The sequence below is a fragment of the Vicugna pacos genome, chromosome 5 (assembly GCF_048564905.1).
Source record: "Vicugna pacos chromosome 5, VicPac4, whole genome shotgun sequence".
NCBI classification, from domain to species: domain Eukaryota; kingdom Metazoa; phylum Chordata; class Mammalia; order Artiodactyla; family Camelidae; genus Vicugna; species Vicugna pacos.
In genome coordinates this window covers 1,459,561-1,482,359 of record NC_132991.1, presented here as the reverse complement: position 1 = coordinate 1,482,359, position 22,799 = coordinate 1,459,561, and the positions used below count along the sequence as shown (strand labels likewise).

The 22,799-nt window shown below is 51.9% G+C and overlaps 1 protein-coding gene across 4 annotated transcripts in view; it reads left to right on the top strand.

The window, feature by feature from the left end:
• CYFIP1 (cytoplasmic FMR1 interacting protein 1) overlaps nucleotides 1-22,799 on the top strand; it is a 94,276-nt gene that overhangs the window by 57,171 nt on the left and 14,306 nt on the right. For all 4 annotated transcript variants that reach the window (XM_072960754.1, XM_072960751.1, XM_072960752.1 and 1 more), the window contains exons 15-25: nucleotides 1,004-1,151; nucleotides 2,273-2,426; nucleotides 3,379-3,535; nucleotides 4,549-4,645; nucleotides 6,580-6,656; nucleotides 6,752-6,860; nucleotides 7,743-7,862; nucleotides 9,708-9,907; nucleotides 15,876-15,963; nucleotides 20,855-20,998; nucleotides 21,206-21,296. In XM_072960754.1, coding sequence (XP_072816855.1) covers nucleotides 1,004-1,151; nucleotides 2,273-2,426; nucleotides 3,379-3,535; nucleotides 4,549-4,645; nucleotides 6,580-6,656; nucleotides 6,752-6,860; nucleotides 7,743-7,862; nucleotides 9,708-9,907; nucleotides 15,876-15,963; nucleotides 20,855-20,998; nucleotides 21,206-21,296 — 1,385 coding nt within the window. The remainder of the gene's footprint in view (nucleotides 1-1,003; nucleotides 1,152-2,272; nucleotides 2,427-3,378; nucleotides 3,536-4,548; nucleotides 4,646-6,579; nucleotides 6,657-6,751; nucleotides 6,861-7,742; nucleotides 7,863-9,707; nucleotides 9,908-15,875; nucleotides 15,964-20,854; nucleotides 20,999-21,205; nucleotides 21,297-22,799) is intronic.

Sequence of the window (22,799 nt, the reverse complement as noted above, 5' to 3'; positions counted from 1 at the left end):
TCAGAATCCATGTGACAGTTCTGTCCGCCAGGCCTGTAGGGACACACTGGCCAGCATCTCACCTCCCATCTCGCGTGGTTATCATCCGTTCCTTTTGGCCCTTCCTACAAGCTGGTCAACAACTACGTACATATGGTCGAGCCACTGTGAGCTAGTTTTATTTTAATGTGTAGCTTTATAAAGTTGTCTTTCAGAGACATTTTTGCAGTGTAGCTCACAGGGGCTCACACAAGTGTTGATTCCACTTTGTTGCTTTACGGTTGATGTAATTGTCACCCGGTGTGGTATGACTTTAGCATTACTAAGATTTTCCACTCCGAGGCTTCCCAGTTTTTGTTCCCTCGCCTGGAACAAACTTAGTGGAGGCTTTCATGTTTCCAGTAACGCCTCGGCGTTGCTCACGCTCACCGTGATGCCGCCTCACTGAGTGGGAGGTGTGCCGTGTAGTGTAAGAGTCACTCCGGTTTCAGCTAGAATTTCCCCACCAGGTGTTCAGGATGGGTGCGTGGTTGCCTGTGCTCCAAGGGTGGCGCCTGTTGGGGTCTCCGCACGGTGGAGCCGTGTTGGGGATGGGACCATACTCCAAATGGGCTGGGGACACAGGTCCAGTCCCCACGGTTGTGTTGGTGACCTCATGTTCAAGTCAGAAGACGGGATCAGTCACAGGGAAGTCGAGTTTCAGGTCTCAGTGAATGTGTTTTGTACACTTGCTGCCCTTGGCATGACTCAGTGTTTAGGAAATCAAACATCACTTCCGGGCTAACTGATGCAAACTGCAACTACATTAGCTCTTCTAGGGCGAGTAATGTCGCCAAGAAAACAATCTGTTTTTAAAGTTTCATGTCGATCCACTTGAAATGAACCAGTTGAAAGTTTCAGCTGGTCCATTGCCACATCCCCCGAGTGCCCCCGGAGGAATTCATGTGTAAGAGCTGGCTGTGTTTTAGCTGAGGACATGCGGCCAGCACTGCGTCTGCCCTGACCACTTGACCGGGCGGGTTAGTGTCCTGCAGGCCATTAGGAAGACCGTGTGCGACTGGGAGACAGGGCACGAGCCCTTCAACGACCCGGCCCTGCGGGGCGAGAAGGACCCCAAGAGCGGCTTCGACATCAAAGTGCCGCGGCGCGCCGTGGGACCCTCCAGCACCCAGGTTCTCGTGCCCCGCTCCCCTGCCTCCACTGTCCCCTGGGTGGGCTGACCCTGAGCTGAGGGGGCGGTGAGGGGGCTGGGAGTGAAAGGACCTCAGGCAGGTCAGATATTGCCCGTGTTTCTTCTCGTTTATGGCCTGCCCGAGTGACTCTGGAGCCTAGACACCCTGCATTTCAAGGGTTTGGTCATTTGCATGCAGAGCTTTATTCGACTATGTGAACACCTGTCCTAAAAATGCGGGTCAAAGTCTACGTGCTAGTGTTTATGCTGTGTTTCCTGATGGGTGCTTAAATGTCATGATAATAGTTCTGACATTGGATCTAAAAATCATCATTCCTAAAGATAGAATTTGGGGGAAGTTAAAAACGGCTTTGGCGTGTCCCCAGTCTTCAGTTCCCTCTCCTGGCTCGCTCCACCCCTCCTGCGCCCCTTCCCCGCCCCCGCCCCATGCAGCTTTCCTCCACCCCTCTTACCTGGTGTCACAGGCCCTCTGCTTTCCCCTCCTGTCTGGGGGCTTCGCACTTCTTACTCGTGTCTCTGTGTCGGGGGCTTCTCTCCTGCCAGGCTTGCAGGAATTCCCAGCAGAGCATGTTGCTGGCTCTGGACCAAACCGCTCGGGCCCCCGGGGCGGAGGCGCTGCGGCGCGGGGAGGATGCTGGCGCCCTCCGCGCCCTCGCTGCGCGCCCGGCCGAGCCGCGCGTGACTAACGCTGTCTCCCCGTCTGTCTGTCCCCGTCTGTCCGTGTCTAGCTCTACCTGGTGCGCACCATGGCGGAGTCCTTGCGCTCCGCCGAGCTGCTCAGGCAGCTCAAGTCTGTGGGCGCGGAAAGGCTCTTGCATGTGGTTAACGCGTTTCTGAGGCAGTCCTACACCTATCCGCCTCTTTTAACCTTCGGTGGTAAGCTACTGTTTGTTTTTCTTGTTGACGTTTGCGGCACGACGTGAACCGCTCTGCTCCGAGTTCTTGGTCCCCAGCCGCAGCGACCCAGCCGCTCCGATGGGCGCCGCCCCGTGAGGAGGCGCGGTGGCCGCGGGGCAGCCCCTCTCTGGTTGACCTGCGTTTGTGTAACTAATGTGCCATGTGTATTTTTCTCCCCCGCCGGTGTTTCCTTGGATAACGCAGCTTTACATGGTGAGAACCATGCTAGAGTCCCTCATAGCAGACAAAAGTGGTTCCAAGAAAACCTTGAGAAGTAGCCTGGAGGGGCCCACCATATTGGACATAGAAAAATTTCATCGAGAGTCATTCTTCTACACCCACTTGATAAATTTCAGTGGTAAGGGCTACTGCTGACCAGCATCCGGCCTGGCATGTTCTAACACCACTAACACCGCCTAGAAAGCTTCCGCCTGCCTGGCCGTCCCCTGCTGCGGTCCCTTCCCGCGCCCAGGTGGTGACACGTGTAACCTGCGTGGCCTTCCCTCACCTGTTGCTTTAAATGCCCAGTGGGCCAGGGCTCCCTCTGTGTGGTGTGGCCCTTAGAAGGCTGAGGCCCCTGGGACCAGGGCTAGCTCGGTGACCTGGATGCAGTCTGAGTAATCCGCACTGGGTCAGCAACACAGGCCAATGTAACCGTCACCTGGCTGGCGACCCAGGCAGTAAATACCAGCAGCCGCCCCAACTGCTGTGTGTGGAAGGTGGCAGGTGGCCCGACAGGACAGCCTGTCCGGGGATGACCGGGGCGCCCTTAGTCATCATGGAGTCGTCCACGTTTCTTTCTGTGCTGCAGCCGCGGGTTCAGAGACAGAGGACTCTGCCTTGGCTGCAGGTGCTGCAGGTTAGAGCAATAGTAAGGCTTTTGTTTTCCACTTCACAGAAGGATGGAAACATTTGTTTTCCATCTGTCTCTGTTTTGCACTGAGACTGCATGTCATGCTGCATCTATATCCCAAGTGAAATTAAGTAATCCTGTTTTTATTTCTCCTTTTTAAAAAAGGACTTTTTTTTTCCACCCAGTCCCTCCAGAAGGCGCGCGGTGTTGATGAGGTCCCATAGCTGGGCGCTGGTGTCAGGGCCGGACGCTGACTCTGCTCTGTGTGTGAGCGAGAACGGGCACGTCCGGATGGCTTTGCCCACGGGCACACGTTGTGCGAGGCGCTGGCGGCCATTCCCCGCTCGCGTCCGCTCCCCGGGCTCAGGGCTGAGAGCCTGGCCCTCCCCGTTGCGTCACCGGGTGGAGTCTTTTCTGCTTGCGGAAGACTAACGTGGTGTCGTCTGAATCCCTCAAGAGACGCTCCAGCAGTGCTGTGACCTTTCGCAGCTGTGGTTCCGAGAGTTCTTCCTGGAGCTGACGATGGGCAGGAGGATCCAGTTCCCCATCGAGATGTCCATGCCCTGGATCCTGACAGACCATATCCTGGAGACCAAAGAGGCCTCGATGATGGAGTGAGCGTCCCGGGGGCCCGTCCCAGCCTTGCGTTTGTGGTGGTCCAGGCCCTTGGTGGCACTGGGAGGTGGGGGAGGGCTGGCCGTACTGGGCAGTCGTACTTGGTGGGGTAAGACTTCCGAGATCAGTGCAGGGACCAGGGGTCTTGGCTACAGAATGAAGTCAGGTGCTCAGGCAGGAGCAGTGATGCAGGGGATTGAGTCCACGATGTCCTGGTGCTGGTGAGGCCTTAGGAACTTGGCAAGTGGAGAGGTGGTGTGGCCTCTGAACCACATGAATTTGGGCGGGGAAGTGTTCACTAACCATTTTTGTTTAGAGTTTGGGGCCCAGGGTCCAGGCAAGGGGTCAGAGACCGAAAATCTGAAGTCCATGGAGGGAAAGTAATAGAAAGTGCAATGTCGTGGGGCGGGCAGACTGGGGCCCAGGCCAGCGGTCCTCCTCCCAGTCTCCTTACCTGTGCTCGTCAGGAGGGTGGCCTTCCCTCTCTGCAGTGACCCTGGCATCTTCCAAAGCCTTAGAGGCCTTGTCAGCCTGTGTCGGACCCCTGGGGTCACGCTGGGCCCGCTGCTCATGTGCCTTGAACCCTCAGAGAGCCCTTACCTGTGCAGGGCTCCTGGGGGAGGGGAACTTTTGACCACACCAGCCATGCTTGGGGTCAGCTGTAGGGCCCAGGACCTTCATATGTTTTTAAGTCAGATAGTTTGTTCTTAAAAATAAGAAAATGAGTCATTTTTGTGGTTATAAGAAATACTGCAAATTGGGGTGAGAGTCTTTGAAATGTGATAAGTGAGAAGATGGAGTCACAGGAGGCCCTGGTGGCCCCACCAGTTGCCCGCGGCCTGGCTCAGGCAGTGTGTCCTGCCGAGGGGAGGCCAGCCTGGTGGGGCCACCAGGAACCGAGTCTGGCGTTGGGAGTAAGAGACTGTTTTTCTTCACGAGAGGAAAACAGTGAAAATACATCTCGTGGGGGCTGAGAAGGCGGTGGGGCTGACCCTCCCCCGTCCCTCTGCAGGTACGTCCTCTACTCGCTGGACCTGTACAACGACAGCGCCCACTACGCCCTCACCAAGTTCAACAAGCAGTTCCTCTATGATGAAATCGAGGCAGAGGTGAGGCCCTGGCACCTCTAACAAACTTTTTTAGTTTCTTTTTCCCCTGAGTATTAGAGGGAGCAAACTGGCTTTATAATACAAGGACGTTTAGACGATGGAATGCACTTTTGACATAAACATTTCGGGGTGAAATCTGCACTTTTTTTCTGGGCATCTGCACAGGATGATGGGGGTCTTACAACCTCAGCTCCTGGGGGATGCCTTTTTCACGTGACACACACCCTAAGCACTGCGTATCCTTGCCTGTCTTCGATTGTGAACACAGTCTAGAGCGGGGGCTCTGAACCAACCCCTAACCATCCCCTATTTTATTCCTCTTGTTTTAGCTTTTTAAATTGTTTCTATTGGAGGGGAGGAATTAGGTTTTAATTTATTTATCTTAAATGGAGGTACTGGGCATTGAACCCAGGACCTTGTACATGCTAGGCATGCACTTTACCACTGAGCTACACCCTCCCCCTTCCTTTTAGCTTTTTGTTTTTCCTTACTATAAATAATGCTTTGATGAACTTCCTTACCATGTAACATTTCAGTTGTGTTGGATTATTTCCTGAGGACACATTCCTATAAATGGAATTATTAAGTCTATGTACAGGCAGCAAAGGAGAGAAACCTTATTTTCTAGCTTAAGATATAAGAGAATTTGGGGGAGGGTGTAGCACAAATGATAGAGCACATGCCTAGCACGCACGAGGTCCTGGGTTCAATCCCCAGCACCTCCTCTAAGAGTAAATAAACCTGATTACCTGCCCCAATTTTGAAAGATACAAGAGAATTTAACCTCAACAGATTGCATTATTCAGCTGGGTCTCCTCCTTGACATCCTCACGGAGACCACAGGAAACGCTGCTTCGGGGAGATGTCACGGGCTCCCGAGTGAGGCAGGGTGGGCCAGGGGCAGAAACCCTTGGGGTCCTGGGGCAGCTCTCTTCGGAGCACACGGTGTCCTCATCACAGCTGGGGGGTACGAACCCCATTTATAAGTGAGGATGTGATTTTAAGGGTGGCGTTGCTGGACTGTGTCCACCAAGCATCTCCTGACCCAGCTTGGAGCCCAGAGCAGCTGGCGCTCCCCCCGGGGAGGCCGCGGGTGGCAGCTCCTGGGAAACGCAGCCTGGCACTGCCCCCGGGGCGGGGACCCCGAATATGTGCACACTAGCCCCATGAAAGCAGTGTAGGATGAACAGAGACTTTCCCGTCTTCCTTTGTATGTGAGAGAATGGGAGCATGTTTCACCATCAGTAAGAAAGGTTCTGATGTAATTGTCAGTGGTGGTTTGGTGGCCACTCGTGGCCACACTGTGCGTGTTTAGTCTGCTGTTGGGCTGTAAGGTTGTTTCTTGTTTCTCTTTTCTCACAAGAGCCTTTGTTAGTTGCCATAACAGAAGGTTGGGGTTTTTTTGTGTTTTGGCTTTTGCTTTTTGCTTTTTTAAATTTACATTCCCAGAACTTCTTTATCTTATAACTGGAAATTTATACCTTTTGCCTGCCCTTCACCCTTTTCTCCCATGCTCCACCTCTGGCACCCACCAGTCTGTTCTCCGAATTTACGAGTTTTGGGTTTTTTAAATTCCACAGGTGAGATCATGCAGCATTTGTCCTTCTCTGTCAGACTCCTTTCACTTAGTGTAATACTCTCAGGGTCCATTGACGTTGTCAAAAATGGCAGGATTTCCTCCTCTTTTATGGCTGAGGAATATTAAATATGTGTGTGTGTATGTGTGTACACATACCACTGATTCTTCATCCATTTATCCATCAGTGGCCACTTAAGTGGTTTCCATATTCTTGGCTGTTGTGAATAACTGCAGTGAACACTGGGGTACAGATACCATTTTGAGTTAGTGTTTCCGTTTCCTTTGGATAAATACCTAGAAAGTGGCACAGCTGGATCAAAAGAGTTAATTTCATGCAGGCTTTCTTTTTTTCCAGGTGAATCTATGCTTTGACCAATTTGTTTATAAGCTGGCGGACCAGATATTTGCCTATTATAAGGTTATGGCGGGAAGGTGAGTCTGTGGTGTAAGATCTTGGGCGATTTGATCTGACATTTCCATTAAAATTCACAGCAGTTGAAAAATGTCCTGTCTTCCTTCCCTGCCAGTTTGCTTCTTGATAAACGGTTACGGTCCGAATGCAAGAATCAAGGGGCGACAATCCATCTCCCGCCGTCCAACCGCTACGAGACGCTGCTCAAGCAGAGACACGTGCAGGTGAGCCAGGCCTCTCCTGGGCACGGTGAGGCTCGGGGCCGGCAGGGACATAGCGGGGTTTTCTTGGCACTCCCCGGGTTCTGGTAGATGTCATATGTTATGTGGCTGCGGGAACATCCTTAGAAGGAACTGAAATTTTGAAGACAAGCAGTTTCTCTTGGCTAACCCAACACACACCAGGAACTGCCTGGGGCGGCTCCTCTCCAAGAGCCCAAAAGTCAGAGCTTAAAAGAAAGCTGTGGGCACTGGTCAGCTCAGCAAGGCAGAGATGAGTCTTTTCTTGGCCATCACAGAGAATAAAGATACAGTGCTTGTTTTTTGTTTCTTTAAAAATAATGTTTATACATCACCAAAAGTTAGGAAAATTCAGAAAACAGTGGGGAAAATTTCATGTAATTCTTTGTACTGATCACCACCAATTCATATTTGGAAACATTTTCACCGGAGTTTTATCTGTATTTTTGTGTTATCGAAGTGATGCTCTGGTTCACACGTTAGGACTCTGTAGTAGAGACGGAGCAATGTCTCGTCCTCATCCTTGTAACCTGTGGGGTGAGGCACATGCAGGCTGCTCCGTGCTGGAAGGTGGCCCTGAACCCCTTACAGGGGGGCGCTAACTGCCAGAACCAGGTTCTGCAGGGTCCCTGGGGAGGTTTGGGGTTTCTGTCAGTGGTGTAAGTGTAAATTCAGTGCAGGGACGCTACAAAAGTCCTTTACAGCTTTGACGTGCAAAATTTCAGCTCTAGGAAAGTAAGGCATTTGATCATATTTTTGTGTAATTTGTCTTATCCTTTGGAATCGATTTCTGGGGATAAATATGTATTTTCTTTCATTTGTTTTTTTTGTTGTTGTTGTTCCCACCTCCACCCTCCATGTCCCCAGCTCCTGGGCAGGTCCATAGACCTCAATCGTCTGATTACACAGCGCGTCTCGGCCGCCATGTACAAGTCCCTGGAACTGGCAATTGGGCGATTTGAGAGTGAAGACCTGACATCAATAGTTGTAAGTGCCCTCCCCTTTCTCGGGCCTCGCAGATTTGGGGGAGAAAGGCTGCAAGGACTGGAGCTACTTGTACTTTTGTCCTGATTGATAAGTTGACCCTGTGGTAAATTGAGCTTTTGCCTAGAAATCAAAGGTGTGCCCTCACTGAGCTTGGCCTGTCCTTGGCATCTTCTTTTAGCATCTGCTCTTAGTATTCACAATTCTGAAGTTCCCTGGTGGTCTAGTGGTTAGGATTCGGCGCTTTCTCACAATTCTGAATTGACTTCAAAGAATAAATCATTACACCTTACTATGGCAAAAAATACGGCAAAAGAATGAAGGAGGAAAGTTTTAAAAATTGAAAAGAAACAGAGATAGGCAAAAAGGATTGAGAGAAAATCATGTAAAAGATGGTCAGTGAAGATCCAACACACGTATCACAGACGTCCCTGAGGACCAGAGCAACAACGTGGAACAAATATTAAAAATGGTATCTCAAGAAAACTTTGATGAGATGAAAAATGGAGTGTGTGTGTGGTGTTTGTATATGTATAGAGAGAAAGAGCACACGCCTACATCATGTGCCTGGGAGAACTGACCCAAGGTGGCTAACACCGAGGAGTGTTGTAGTGAAAGTATTGGACTTTAAAGGAGAAGGGAAAGTCCCTTGGGTGTCTGAGCAGTGTGATCAGGGACAGAAAGTCCAATCGCCAGCAGGGAAGGAAGTGCAAATTAAGGATTTGGTGCCATTTCAATCTTCCAAGAGTAAAGGCCGCAGGCAGGAACTCCAGGAAGACTGTTCCTTCCTGAGAAGCAGCTTCTGGGGTGGGGGTGTCCCCTTGGGGCTCCCTCTGGGCAGAGAGCATCTCTGTGGGGTGGGGGTGAGCAAGCCCCTCCAGCGCTTCCTCAGGATCCAGTGGCTGTCTGGGATCAGAGGCCCCCAGGGGCCCTCCCTGCAGCCTGGCTTGGGCTGGGCCACAGTATCTTCCCTGGCCTTGGTCTTACATGATTCAGATGAAAACCATTGGTTGAGGCTTTGACCGAGACCCATGCTGCCCAGTACAAGTAGAATGCAGCCATGGAGATCGTTTTAAACATCACATTAGGAAAGGAAAAAGAAATAGGGGACATTAATTTTAATAATCTATTTTATTTAACCCACTATGCCCCCAAATGAACAGTTCAACACACAATCATTGTAAAAGCACACTGACGTGGGTAGCTTACATTCTTTGCTTTCACACTCGGTTTCTGAAATCTTGTGTGTGTCTTCACTCATGGCACACCTCGCTTCAGACCAGCCACATTCTCATTGCCATATGTGGCTGGTGGCTATGCGTGGCTAGTGCAGACCTGGGCAGGTTTGAGGACAGTCAGTGTGACAGCCTGGGAGGCTGGCTCTGAACGTGCTGGCCTCTCTGTGGTGAGGCTGTGCTTGGGAACACCTTCAGGTGCCTTAGGGACGCTGACTCAGGCCAACACCTGAGGACACACAGCCTGCCGGTGGGGGGCTGTGGACACATCCCAGTGCTCTCTGCCCCATGAGGGGGTTGGAGGCCAGCAGTGGACAATGGGGAGGTGACTGCAGTGGAGAAAGGACAGTGGCCCTGGGGGTACAACTGTGGAAAGGAGGGCATTGCAGGAGTAGTGGAGAGGACGTGCTGAATTGGGGTGTGGGCAGCAAGTGCGTGTCCCCTGCCAGGCCCCCGTGTGCTCTTGGCCTAGCCCTCAGGCCCCACAGCGCAGCCCCTGGCCACCCACTCCCTGCTCTGTCCACCCCCGCCCCACTACCGCTGCCCGCATAGGGGGTGGAGGCTGCCGCACCAGGCCCGGATCTGTCCTCACACCCTGTCTCTGGTCCCATAGGAGCTAGATGGCCTCCTGGAAATCAACCGCATGACCCACAAGCTGCTGAGCAGGTACCTGACTCTGGACAGCTTCGACGCCATGTTCCGGGAGGCCAACCACAACGTGTCGGCGCCCTACGGCAGAATCACCCTCCACGTCTTCTGGGAGCTCAACTATGACTTCCTGCCCAACTACTGCTACAACGGCTCCACCAACCGGTGAGCTCGCCGCCTCAGGGATGGTGCTGGGCGCCCCCGCCAACGGGCATCTAGCAGGATGGTCGCAGGGCCTCCACCCTGCCCCCCCGTCCCCCATCATTTCCCACGCCCAGGGTGCTTAGGCCCTCCTGGTCTCCCGTGTGAGCAGGGGCAGCCGTGGGCCAGCCCGAGGGAGTGCAGCGGTCGCGGCTCTGGCGGACCGCGTGGTGGGGCCGGGGCTCCCGTCCGGAGCAGCCCTGCGGCCCGGGGTAGGACCCGTGCTGCCCGTGGACGGCGGCTGCCGGGTCTGCACTTTGAAGTCTGCAGACGGTGGAACGTGCTGGGCGCCTCTCTTTTTGTGGTTCTACTCTGAGATGTTGGGGTACATGAGGGTCAGCTGGTCAGCCACCTACCATTTTACTCCTCTACTGAGCAGCGCAAAGCAGCCCACTGGGTGGGTGGCATGGCTGCTGGCCACAGGGTCGTGCGGTCCCGCCTCGTGAAGCGGCCCACGTCCTGGGGTGGCCCTGGGGCGGCCCCTGCTCTCTGAGCATCCACCTGCCTGAGGCTCGTCCTCCCTGCGCCCTGTTCTGTGTCAGCACACGCCAGGGACACGCAGGAGTGTGCATGTATGTAAGAGAGTGTGTGTGAGTGAGTAATAGAGAAGTGGGGGAATATGAGTGATGGTGGGTGTGTAAGAGACAGTGTGTGTGTGTATGTGAGCATCTTTGTGAGTGTCATCACCACTGCTTCAAAGTGTCTTTGGCTTTTACTTTGCTTCATTACTGCATCTCAACATCCCACCGCGTGTTGGCTTAATCATGGCTGATATCTAGGCCTAGATTTTTGTGCCTTGATCCAGAGGGACTGAGCTTTGAACCTGAGGGCAGAAGGGAGGCCCTTCTGCAGCCTGATCATACCTACTGCTGCCCTCGTCTGTCTGGGACCAAGCGTTCGTTTTCTGGTGGGGAGGCAGACCTGTTCCTGGTGTGTGGAGCTGTGCCTCAGAGCCACTGGCCAGGCCCCTGGCAGCAGAGGAGACACGTGCTGGGTCCCCCTCCTTGGGTCAGGGGTCCCCATGGCTGGCTGGGTACAAGCCACCGGAACCAAACTTGAGTGACCACCCATCCCTGTCAACTCTCTTTTCAGTGCCCACTTTCTTGAAATAGGTATTTTTCAAGTTGTTACAGAATTAACTGAAAAAATATTTTTATTATACAAGTAATGCTTCATAATTGTAGAAAAGCTAGATATCACATATATATTTATATACATGGAAATAATTAAATTCCTAATGATTTCCATTGTAAAAATGTTTTCTAGAGTTTTTGCCATACGGTCAAATATAATGTACATTTTTTATCTTGCAGAAATGGTTGTTACTGGGCACACTGTTAAATACACATTGTTTCTCCACGTCATAGATCTTGGAGAAGAGCACACTGTGTTAGCGAGGGTGTATATGTGCTTATACTTCTGAAAATCTGTTTAAGTTATGGCCAATGTTTGCAAGATTTTCGTTACTTTGGTAACTTTGGTACTTTGGTAGTCCATTTGGAACCTTTAGAATGAACTTCTGTTACGTCTCTTAAATCATTTTTGCCCAGAGCTTAGAACTGGCATCTGGGTGAGGAGTGTGCAGCTGGGGGAAGAGATTCTGAGGTTCCACCCTCTGAGCTGGGCCTACGTGGGTGCCCTCACCCCAGTTGCGGCTGCTGCTAGGGAACAGCCTGCCGTCCAGGGCCACTTGTCCTGCTGGCGGCAGAAGCCCCAATGTCAGAGCCGAGGTGACCAGGAGTCAGGTCAGGACCTCTGCCTTCGGTTCCCAACATGGTATCTAACGTGAATGTCGGTGAGCAGAAGGCTGCCTTCGCCTGGTGCTGCGCTGGGAGCCCGTGGGCGGGTCTGCAGAGCCAGCCCAAAGCCCAGGTGCCTGGAGGCCAGGCGATCGCTCGGGAACCCAATGTCACGTGTGTCCGAGCTGCGAGCTTGGCACGTGTGCTGGCTGGGACCAGCATGATACAACCTCAGCCTCCTGACGCCCAGAGACCTGGGGTGCAGTTAGGGCAGGCATACACCGGAGCAGCGCTGGGGGCCTCTCCTTTGCATCAGTGCCAGCAAGAGCCATTCTGTATTTTTAGCGTGTCTTTGGGGGAACCCTTAATGCTTCATTACCTGGAAAAGGCGTTTTGTGTGTCCAGGGTGAGAACCGCAGTGTGCGCCTGGTGTTTTAATTCCTGCCTCAGGGTTTCCCGGGAGCTGCTTGCAGGATCCCAGGACTGCCTTTGTCGTCTGACTTATCTGCTTATTTTGCTGCTTATTTCTGATGCATGAGTTGTGCCTGGTGACTCTGGAAGGGCGCTTAGGTGGCCTGTGACTTCAGTGTAACCTGCACAGCTGCTCACTGCGACAGTGCTGTAGCCTTGGCAGTAAGCCAGCAGCTGGGCTCAGAGTCGGGCCTCTGGCTGGAACAGCACCGAAGGAGGGTGTGCCCTGAGTGGGGTGTGGTGCTCCGCGAGGCTGTCCCACCACTGGCCGTGCTCAGGGAGGTGGCTGCCAAGTTTCTCCACTGGCATGATACCATTTTTCTGTTTGAAGTTGGTAAGTAATTTATAAGGAGATAATTTGAGACTTTAAATAAGCTGTTCCTTGTTAAAACTTGACCCACTGATTTCAGCACCTGTTGGTGATTCTCACCCAAAGCAGTTCTCACTGCGGCGGCTGAACGGTGGTGATGTGGGAGCCTTTTCCTTCCACCTACAGGCAGTAGTTGGCATTCTGCTGTGTGTGCTTGGTCGTGCTTATTTATTTCTTTATTTATTGTGAGTGAGGACTCAGGGATCCCAAAGCAGGGTTATGATCTGTTACTGGCGTGAATTGATTTTGTGGCTCGAGTCGACTGTGTTTTGGCCAGTGGGATCCCCTCCCACCTCGCCTCTGTCTTCTGGGCGGTCCCCAGGGCTCTGCAGCCCTGCCCTGCCTTCTGCATCACAGGAGCTTCCAGGTTCATCTTGGAATTCTCCTACCTTATCCTTGAAATCTGTGATTCACCAGGACTCCTTTTAATGCAGAATATTTTAAAATTAAGCCAAGCCTGGGTGTTAGGTATGTCCTTGCCTCTGGCCCCTCTGGGACTCAGGGAAAGGACTTCTCTTGACTCTTCCCACTAGTGGTGTGGCCAGCCGTCCCCGGCCTGCAGCCACATCCCTCCAGCCTGTCTCTGTCTCTGTCGGTACGTGGCGTTTTCCTTCTGCGTCTCCGTCCTCTTCCTGTGAGGATGTGAGCCCTGCTATACTGGGTTAAGGGCACACTCTGCTCCAGAATGACTTCATCTTGACTAATCTGCAACAACCCTGTCTCTGAATAAGAGCGCATTCTGAGAGACTGATAGTTAGGGCTGCAAGTTCTGTTTTGTGGGGACACAGCTAAACCCCTCATGTTTACACGTGCCTCCTTCTGTCCAGCTGTCTGCGTTAAAGCCGTGAATTCACACTGCGGTTGTCAATTTCTGCTCAGCACCGCAGGCTTCGGTTCCATTCTTGTAACTTCTTTCTACACTGAGGATTCTTGTTTCATCTTCTTAGTGTATTCCCTCATTTGCTCAGTTCTAGAACGTGCAGAAAGTAGCTTCAGAATTACTGACCCTACCCACTTCAAAATGCAAACCTACTAACTGGCATTCAATATTTGTTTCCTTTTTTTTTTCTGTCTTTAGATTGAGAAATACATATGGTCAAAACATGGTGTTTAACAGTTGTTTATGGGGAGAGAGGAGGGTGTAGCTCAGGGGTAGAGCACATGCTTAGCATGCACGAGGTCCTGGGTTCAATCCCAGTGCCTCCGTTAAAAAAATAAATAAACCTAATAACCTCCCCCCCCCAAATTTTAATGATAAAGTTGCTTAGGATAATGGAATATCAGAGTTTGGATTTACTTTTTTGCCTCAGACAAGTGGGAATCTGGACACAATTCATGAAGCAACTGTTTTCACTGGATGTTCCCCTGAGGGAAAGGAAACAAGGGGTATGGACTCTGACTTCCCTGGCTTTCTGCCTGGAAGCACTTTGGACATCTTGCTCCGTGGAGGAGACGGATTGGAAATCGAGGAAGCCGAGACGGCTGGAATTTGCAAGGCAGATTATGGGAGAGGAGAGAGGTAGGCAGAGAAACAGCTCCTGAGACCAACTTAGGGGCCCTTTTCAGTCTTTGCTTGAATTTTAAACTCCGTGCACAAGAGCAGCTGCTGTAGATGGAACAGTTCCCAGAGCTCGCTGGGCCTTGCCTGCAAGAACGGAGAAACCTCACTGAGCACACGGGCACTCGAGAGAGTTGCCAGAAGGGCCTGTCTCAGTACCAGCCCTCGGGGAGTGACTGCCGCACACCCTGACAGGTCACGAAAGGATCCAGCTGGCTTGCAAGCAATTTAACCATCTGCCCACAAACACAACACTCTTTGAAGGACAATGACAAAATCCAGCCACTCAGCAGCATGCCGCTTCTGTGCAAACGTGCTCAGTGCTGCGCTGCCCTCCCCTCAGATGCGCATGTTCATTTCATGCGCTGGTGTTGTTTTGACAGTTACATCCTTTGTTAATTTCTTAAAGTGCAATATGTGTTAATCAAGTTCTTAGAATTTAGTAATGAGCAAATCTGTGTTTTTGTAATCGACGCATAGTTGTTTTGCCATGTTGTGCTAGTTTCGCGTGTACAGCATAGTGATTCAGTCATATATATATATGTATTTGCCTGTTCCTTTTCAGATTCTTTTCTATTGTAGGTTATTCTAAGATACTGAATATAGTTCCCTGTATTATACAGTGAGGCCTTTTTGTTACCTATTTTACATATAGTAGTTAGTATCTGCTAATCCCAAACTCCCAATTAGCCCTCTCCCCACTTCCCCTTGGGTAACCATAGTTTGTTTTCTATGTCTGTGAGTCTGTTTCTGTTTTATACATAAGTTCATTTGTATTGGGGTTTTTTTGATTCCATGTGCAAGTGGTATCATATGATATTTGTCTTTCTCTGTCTAACTTCACTTAGAATGATGATCTCTAGGTCCATCCATGTTGCTGCAAGTGGCATTAATTGATTCACTTTTATGGCTGAGTAGTTTTCCATTATATAGATATAGCACAGTTTCTCTATCCAGTCATTGTTGATGGCATTTAGGTTGCTTCCATGTCTTGGCTATTGTAAATAGTGCTGCTGTGAACACTGGGGTGCATGTGTCTTTTTGAGTTAGAGTTTTCTTCAGATATATGCCCAGGAATGGGATTGCTGGGTCATGTGGTAGCTTTATTTTTAGTTTTTTAAGGAATCTCCATTACCATTTTCCATAGTGGCTGCACCAAACTGAATTCCCACCAACAGTGTGGGAGGGTTCCTTTCATATTTTTTTAATCGTGCTTCTTTGCAAAAGTTTTATATGTTTAAACGAACCCTTCTGATTTGAAAGTGTTAGCAGATTTTGATGTTTCTGCTTTAAGATCCAAGCATTTGATTTTCAGTGGCTTCTACTCTGTCAGGAAGCCACAGTCTCTTGGCCCAGCAAGTGTGCTTATAGACTCACCTCCTATTAGCATGTAAGCAGTGACCTGAGTGACCGTGTCACTGCCCCAGTCTGCCTTCCTGCTCCAGTGCCCGCATCATTGCAGTGTGCAGAGGCCCAGCCAGGCCCGAGTGCCTGGTCGTTCCCAGTTGGCAAAGGACTGAATTAGGCTTGAGGTGGTTCTGGTGCCAAGTTTAGAGACTGTTTATGTGCTGGATGGCCCTGGTGTTCTCACTCCGTTCCTCAGCTTTGGATACATTTCTCATACTTCAGAGTACTTGTGTCTCAGAAGTTTCCTACGTGATAATTACATCAGTTAATTGGGAGGAAGCTTTAATTGATGAGTGATAGGGAAGTTTTGAATTGTAAAGAACTACCATTAAACTTTTGGTTTTCTTTCTTTCTTCTTCTTTTTTTTCTTTTAATCTTTCTGTCTAGATTTGTTCGGACAGTATTACCATTTTCTCAAGAATTTCAAAGAGATAAACAGCCAAATGCACAACCCCAGTATTTGCACGGATCAAAGGTAAGTTCTTTTGTGTTTGTATTTTGAAGTTTAGTTTGAATCAGTTTAGTTGCAGTAATTTAAATGTATCACGCCACGTATAAAACGTCACAGTTCCCTTCTATTGGCCCCTTTCTGACAAGTAATGTGGTGCTGGGCAGCCTTCTGGCCACGGAGTGGGTGTCGGCTGGACCCAGCCTGACCGCCGGCACCAATGGAAGTGAGATGATTGGCAGATTTAAAGAATTCAGAACATCAAGCCAAGAAAGTGTGTGGAAGAGGCTTGGGGGCACATTTGTGACAGAGGGGCAGGGGGCCCGGCCAGGTGTGACACTTTGAAGGGAGGAGCTGAGGTGGGAGGGGGCACATGGGAAATAGCTGACACCGAGAGACCACAGGCAAGCGGGCACAGGAAGCCCACTGGCTCCTGAGATGAGGCACGTGTCCGGGCCGACGGCGGCCAGGTATGCAGCGGCAGGGACGTTATTAAGCATTAGTATTGTGAATATTTAAAGCACTCTTACAATTCGATGAGAGACACTCTGGTTAAAAAAGAAAAGAGCCAGATGCAATGAGCAGACCTTTCCCAAAAATGTAGCAGAAAAATAAAAATAGGTCCCAGCCTCACCAGTGATTGAAGAAAAAGATATGACAGCAGTGAGAGGAATTTTGCCTCTCAGATCAGAGAAGGCTGGGGGCGGGAAACTGCATTAAGTGTGGCCGCAGGAGTGCACGTGAGACCGTGTGATTCGGGGCGGCCATCTGCCAGCGCTCACCATTATTTAAATGCTCTCACTGGTGGGAAGCCGGACCCCTGAGGAAATAAATCACTCAAGTACAAAGTAAGGTCTGTTACCAGCATGATACACAACATCCTCATAAAAAAATGGCGGCAAACTCACAGGCCACCAAAAGCAGTAGAACAAGGTTCTGTCCAGGGGATGCAGTGCCATCACTGAAAAGGAGCACGCAGACCCTGCCGACAGGTCATGGGGCGCAAAGAAGTCAGCCTCCAAACAGGATGGTCCCGAGAAGGGGATGCCCTCAGGGAAGGATGTGCTGGTTTCCCTGGGTCTGCACAGCCTCTGGCCGGCCTCTTCCAGGTCTCTGGAAGGATGCAGTCCCGGGGAGAGGCCCATGGGGTGGTTCTGAGAGAGGCTCCCTAGCCTGGCACTGCTGGCCACCATGGGGTGAAGGCCCCTCGGCAGCATTCCCTCCGGGAGCACTCGCACACGGAGGCAGCAGCGTTTCCACTTCTGTGCGACAAAGCCGTGAGCCCACGGGGTCCTGAGGCGCCGGGGGTCCCCCTTCCCACCTTCCGTGTCCATGGTGGGTGCTGCAGGCCGCCTGCAAAGCAGGTGTCCACCTGGGGTGGGGGGGAGGAAAGAATAAATTATTCTTTTTAAAGCAACCAGTAGTGACTGAACTTGACTGTAGGATTTCAGCCTGTTTGAGAAATTACGTTTGTGTTATTTGTATTCTCACAGCCTGAACCAGGACTTTTTATTAGAGTGTTTGGACTCATAAAAAAGTCTAACAAGTTTGCATGAACAATGCTGATGTTGGCTGTTCCTCTTACATGACACTTCTTTTGAAGATCAGAAAGAGGCGAAATGCCAAAGCCCAGTGCCGTGGAGCTGAGCCGTGCTCCTCGTGAGAAGGCGCCGTCTCTGCGGCGCGAGGTGCGCCGCGCACGTAAGGTGCTTGCCGCTGTGAGGCTGTGGGATGCACGGGAATCCGATCGTTCTTTTGCTGGGAGTGGTGAGCTTGGGCTCGTGTCTCAAGTTCCGACTTAGCTGAGTGCCCCCTTACGATGATGTCTGGTTAGTTCCTGGTAGTGGCACCGCTCTGAGTGAGCACGCTGGAGCAGGTCACTGGCGCTCTTTCCTGTAAGAGTGTCCGCACTTCCCAGCTGAAGACGCACAGTGGCGGGGCGTTAGAGAACCCAGGGCAGGTGACTAGTGAGTCTGGAGCCCGCGTCCTCTGGTTTCCAGGTGAGGCATCGGGCGTGGCCAGCAGTGTTTCTTGAGCTGAGCTGGGGGGCTCCCCTCCGGGTCTGAGTGGTTTACAGCGGAGGTTTTAGAATTTTGCCCTCTCCAGAGGCAGTGCCCCCTCCCCTCCCTCTCAGTAGTGACATCGCTCTAGTTTTGTTGTCCCTGGGATGTGCCCTCCTTGGGGTGACTGAGGTCACCAGGAAGCCAAGCACTGGTCACGGGGAGCGGAGATTAGGTGTCACTGAGCCCCAGGTCCCAGGCACGTCGAGGGTGGCTTTGGGAGTGAAGTTTCTCACTTGTAACACGAGGCCGTTTGATTTCACTCATGGCTTTTTTTTAGCATTACAACTTACTACCAAGAAAAACCTCCCCCAGAATCCCAGCATTGAAAGCACCGCTGTGCTTTGAGGAGGGACGGGGAGGAGGTTGTGTCTGAGCCCACGATCAGGACATGGTCCTTTCGAGTCTGATAGGGTCGTAGGCGTGGGTGTGGGATAGGTGTTTGACAGTGTTTCCACCGTGGTCAGTCTGGCATCTGATCATTGGTTTAGACTCAGACTTTGTGTTGTGAGAGTCCCAGGACCACCCCCACGTTTGGTAATTCTCCAGACGGACTCGCAGCTGAGTTTATTATGACAGAAGGACACAGAACAGGATCAGGGAGGGGAAAAGATGCAAAGGTGGTGATGGAAGTGGGCGCAGGCTTCCTGTGGTCCCTCGTGGGGGCGCATGGGGCCTGGGATGCAGAGTGTCCCCGCCCAGGAAAGAGGAGCCCACAGAACACCCGGGGCCGAGGCTTCACTGGGGCTGGGGCAGAGGCACGGCCACCTGTGTGACCGGCCCCCATCACCGAAACCCCAGAACCCCCGGAAGGAGAGGAGGAGCACCTCCTAAATCACTGTGTCTGTGAACAGTGTAGACAAGCTTGGACGGCATGGCTGTGCCCCGGGAATAGAAAACAGCTGTCAGTCGGTAACACAGGCAACAGTCCGAGGGCTGAGTTCCCAGGAGTTGCAGGCTGGCGTGTTGGAGCTGAGCAGCCAGGCCTGCTGTGCCGTTTTTATAACCTTGCTGTCCTGATGTGGCTCTCTGTGTATGTAGAGGAAATGTTTAAGGCAGTTATAAAGGGGGAAGAAGGGAAGATACAGGGACCTAAAAGGAGGTCCTAGTGGTCCCTGCACTTAAAGTGGTAGCATGCTGATAGCGGTAGATTGTGGTGACGTATGTGATGTGTGATGTCAGACCTTGACCCTGACAGACCTGTGCAAGGGGTGCTCTCAGAAATACCACAGGTAAATCACGGTGGAATTCTCAGGCATGCTGAAGTGACCCGCAGGAAGGATGAAACAGAGCCTACTTAACTATCAGTAATTACTTTGTGTGTAAATATATTAAATGCCAGTGGTCTGAAGACAGTTACAAGGTAGAGATGGGTAGAGTGGATTAAAAACATGACTGTATAAGAAGCTCACTTCAAGTTAATGATACACGTAGGTTGGAAATAGAAGGGTGGAAAAAGATGGATCATGCAGACATTAATCAAAAAAAAGCAGGAGTGGGGGAGAGGGTAGAGCTCACTGGTAGAGCACGTGCTTAGCCTGCGTGAGGTCCTGGGTTCAATCCCCAGTGCCTCCATTTAATTAATTGATTCATTGATTAATTAATTAATAATTACCTCCTTCCCAATAAAGAAAGAAAAGAAAGGAAGGAAGCGGGAGCAACTGTATGAATGTAAGATAAAGTAGATTTCAGAGCCAAGAATATTACCAGGGACAAGAAGGGACATTACATAATGATAAAAAGATCAAGCCACCAAGAAAATACAGCAGACCTGAATGTTTATGCACCAAACAACAGAGTTTCAAAACACTTGGACTAAAAACTGTCGTAAGTGAGAGGAGAAATGAACAACTGCACAGTTGTAGTTGGGGAAGTCAGCCTTCCTCTCACCTAGTAATTGAAAGAGTCAGTACAGAAAGTCAGCAACGAAAACAGCTAAACACCATCAGCCAGCAGGTTGATTATTGTTGACATGTCAGAGCGCTTCACCCAGCAGCAGCAGAGCACACACTCTTTTTAAGCGCCCGTGGCGCGTCCTCCAAGATAGACCATATCTTAGGACAGACCACAACACAATTAAAAGAATTGAAATATGACAGTGTGTTATCTGACCACAGTGAACTCAAACTAGGAATCAGTAACAAAAAGATGACGAGAAAATCTCCGAACACTTGCAGATGAACACATTTCTAAATGATCCTTGGGGCAAGAGGAAGTCTCAAGGGAAATTTTTAAAAAGACATTGAACTAAATGAAATGCAAATACGTCAGAATTTGCGGGGCACAGCTAAAGAAGTGTGCGAGGGAAATGCATAGCACTGAATGCTTGCATTAGGAGTCTCCGTGCAGAGCGTGTGCCCATGTCCTTAGACAAGCTTGGAGGTCCCCTCTTACAGGAAGCCACCCTGACTACCTTTCCTGCCAGCCCACCCTGTGGGGCCTGCTGTCCCCACTCCCTGTGCATCCTGAGCATGCAGCTCCCCCTACCCCATCAGAGTCTGTCCTGGATGTCTCCCTCCGGAGACTGGGAGCAGTTCCATAGGGGCAGCAGTGAGGCTCTAAGATACATTCATTTCTCCTTGCAGGACCTCAAAATGCTTTTTGTGGGACCAGCAGTTTATTAAATGCTGAAAACCAAATGGCTTCGTTTGCTTCTGTTTTAGCAAGCTTGTTTTCACATCTTCAGGTTGAAAACACAGATACCAGGAAGGGTGGTCTAACAGGTGCTCCGGATCCTTACACCCGAGGGCCCTGTGTACTGATGCACTTTGCCAAGCAATTCCTCCTCTTCACGTGTGTGTAGGGGCTGCTTTGAAACCCCCAAGACTTCATCAAGCACTGACGTTCTCTGTCCCCAGGCTTTGAACCTGGCCTACTCGAGCATTTATGGCAGCTACCGCAACTTCGTGGGGCCCCCGCACTTCCAGGTCATCTGCCGGCTGCTGGGCTACCAGGGCATCGCGGTGGTCATGGAGGAGCTGCTGAAGGTGGTCAAGAGCCTGGTATGTGCCCGTCTGGTGTGCGGCCTTCCTGGGGAAGGATTCTGCACCTGCTTCCTCGGGGGGGTGCTTTCCTTTCCAGCCAGTGATTCTCGGTCCTGGGTCATCACAGTGCGTTTTATGTGAACAGACTCCTTTTCCCAAGTCCCCGTCACACCTTGGCCCGCGGGGCAGTAGGGGCTGGTGGCTGACACGGCCCCTCTCCCTCAGCTGCAAGGCACGATCCTGCAGTACGTGAAGACGCTGATGGAGGTGATGCCCAAGGTCTGCCGGCTGCCTCGGCACGAGTACGGCTCCCCCGGTGAGCACGGTGCCTCCCTGGGTGCACGGGGGGCGGGGGCAGTGTCAGCCCGGCCTCGGGGAGGGAAACCGAGTGGGCGGTCACTGACAAGGCTGCCATCTGCTTTCCCCGCCGGGAGGAGGTGGGGGCCAACCAGAGCCTGAGTGTCTGCAGCCTTTCAGCCAGGAGCAGGCTGCGGGAGGGTGTGTGGGAGTTGTGGGGCGGGGGTGACAGGGCTCTGAACCCTGCACACCTCCATCTCTCCTGCAACACCCGGATCTTGAACATCACTGACCAGGGAAGGGCGGGGAGCTCGACTGCCAGGTCCAGCTGCCCGCCGGGCTTGACCGGCCCAGGCCTGGGGGCAGCTCCACGCAGGGTGCAGCCCGTCTATCACATTGGCTGGCCGGCTATAGGGCCCTGGGGCAGGGGTGCCCTGTGGGGTGCAGCCCTGCAAGGCCTGACCAGCACTGGTTTGGGGCTCTGCACACAAACAGAGCCTTCGTGATCTCAGGCAGCATTGTCCATGATAAAATGGGACTGCAGGAGCCCTTGTCTTGTACAAAACTGCCTTTTATCTCATATCCATTAATACTTCCCTGAGAGCTGGACGACTGCCTTGCTAAGTGACTTGGGCCCACGTGTGGAGCACCCATGGGAGAGTGCTCTTATGGGCAGTCGGCTGGTGAGGCTGAGCCCCCGGGGCTGTCACTGGTGTCTTGGGAGATGGCGAGGTGACCCATTCGGCCACTGGGGAGGGAAAGACTGTCGGTGAGCCTGGCTCAGGAGCCTGAGTCCATGGTCAGAAGTAGATGGGTAACGCTGGGGTCATAAAAGTGGTGCTCAGATCCTGGCCAGAGGGGGGCATTTTTAATGTTGGAGATGAAGCCATTTAGGCCAAATCCAGAGCTGGTGTGGGGCAGAGCTGTGGACTTCAGGGCCGCTCCCCACACGTCCTCGCCGCACTGGGTGGCCGGGCGCGTGGCACCTTGTGCACCTTGCATGGATGATGCTGTGTTGCTGGCGGTGCCCTGCTCTTTAGTGTCTGCTGGGGCTACACGTGTGGAGGAACATCCCCCCCCGGGAGGGTCCGAGCTCACGCTGGGTGATGTGGAGACCTGAGGGGCGGGTGGTGTGGGGTGTGGACCACGAGAGGAAGGGACGGCCTCTCAGGCAGGCAGGGCCATGGGTGCTTGTGGGTCAGCACCCAGGGCTGACCCACTGGGATGAGGGGTTTGAAATCTCTTAAGTCTCCAGTTTTGTCCCTCTCTGGTTTTTTGGCTTTCCCACGTCTTCTGTGTGACTGTCCACTCCGGAGTCAGCTCGGGGGTTCTGATTGGGTCAGCGTTGAGTGCAGGATTGAGTCAGGGAACACTGACTCTTTGTCCAGGCTTTGTGTCTTGTGTCTTTTGCTGCCACATCACAACGTCCAGGGCTCGGGAGCCCTGGGGGAAGCCGTGCGGGTGTCACCATGGAGTAGGCGTTTAGCTGCAGGGCTTTGGCTTAGTCCTTTATCGGATTAAG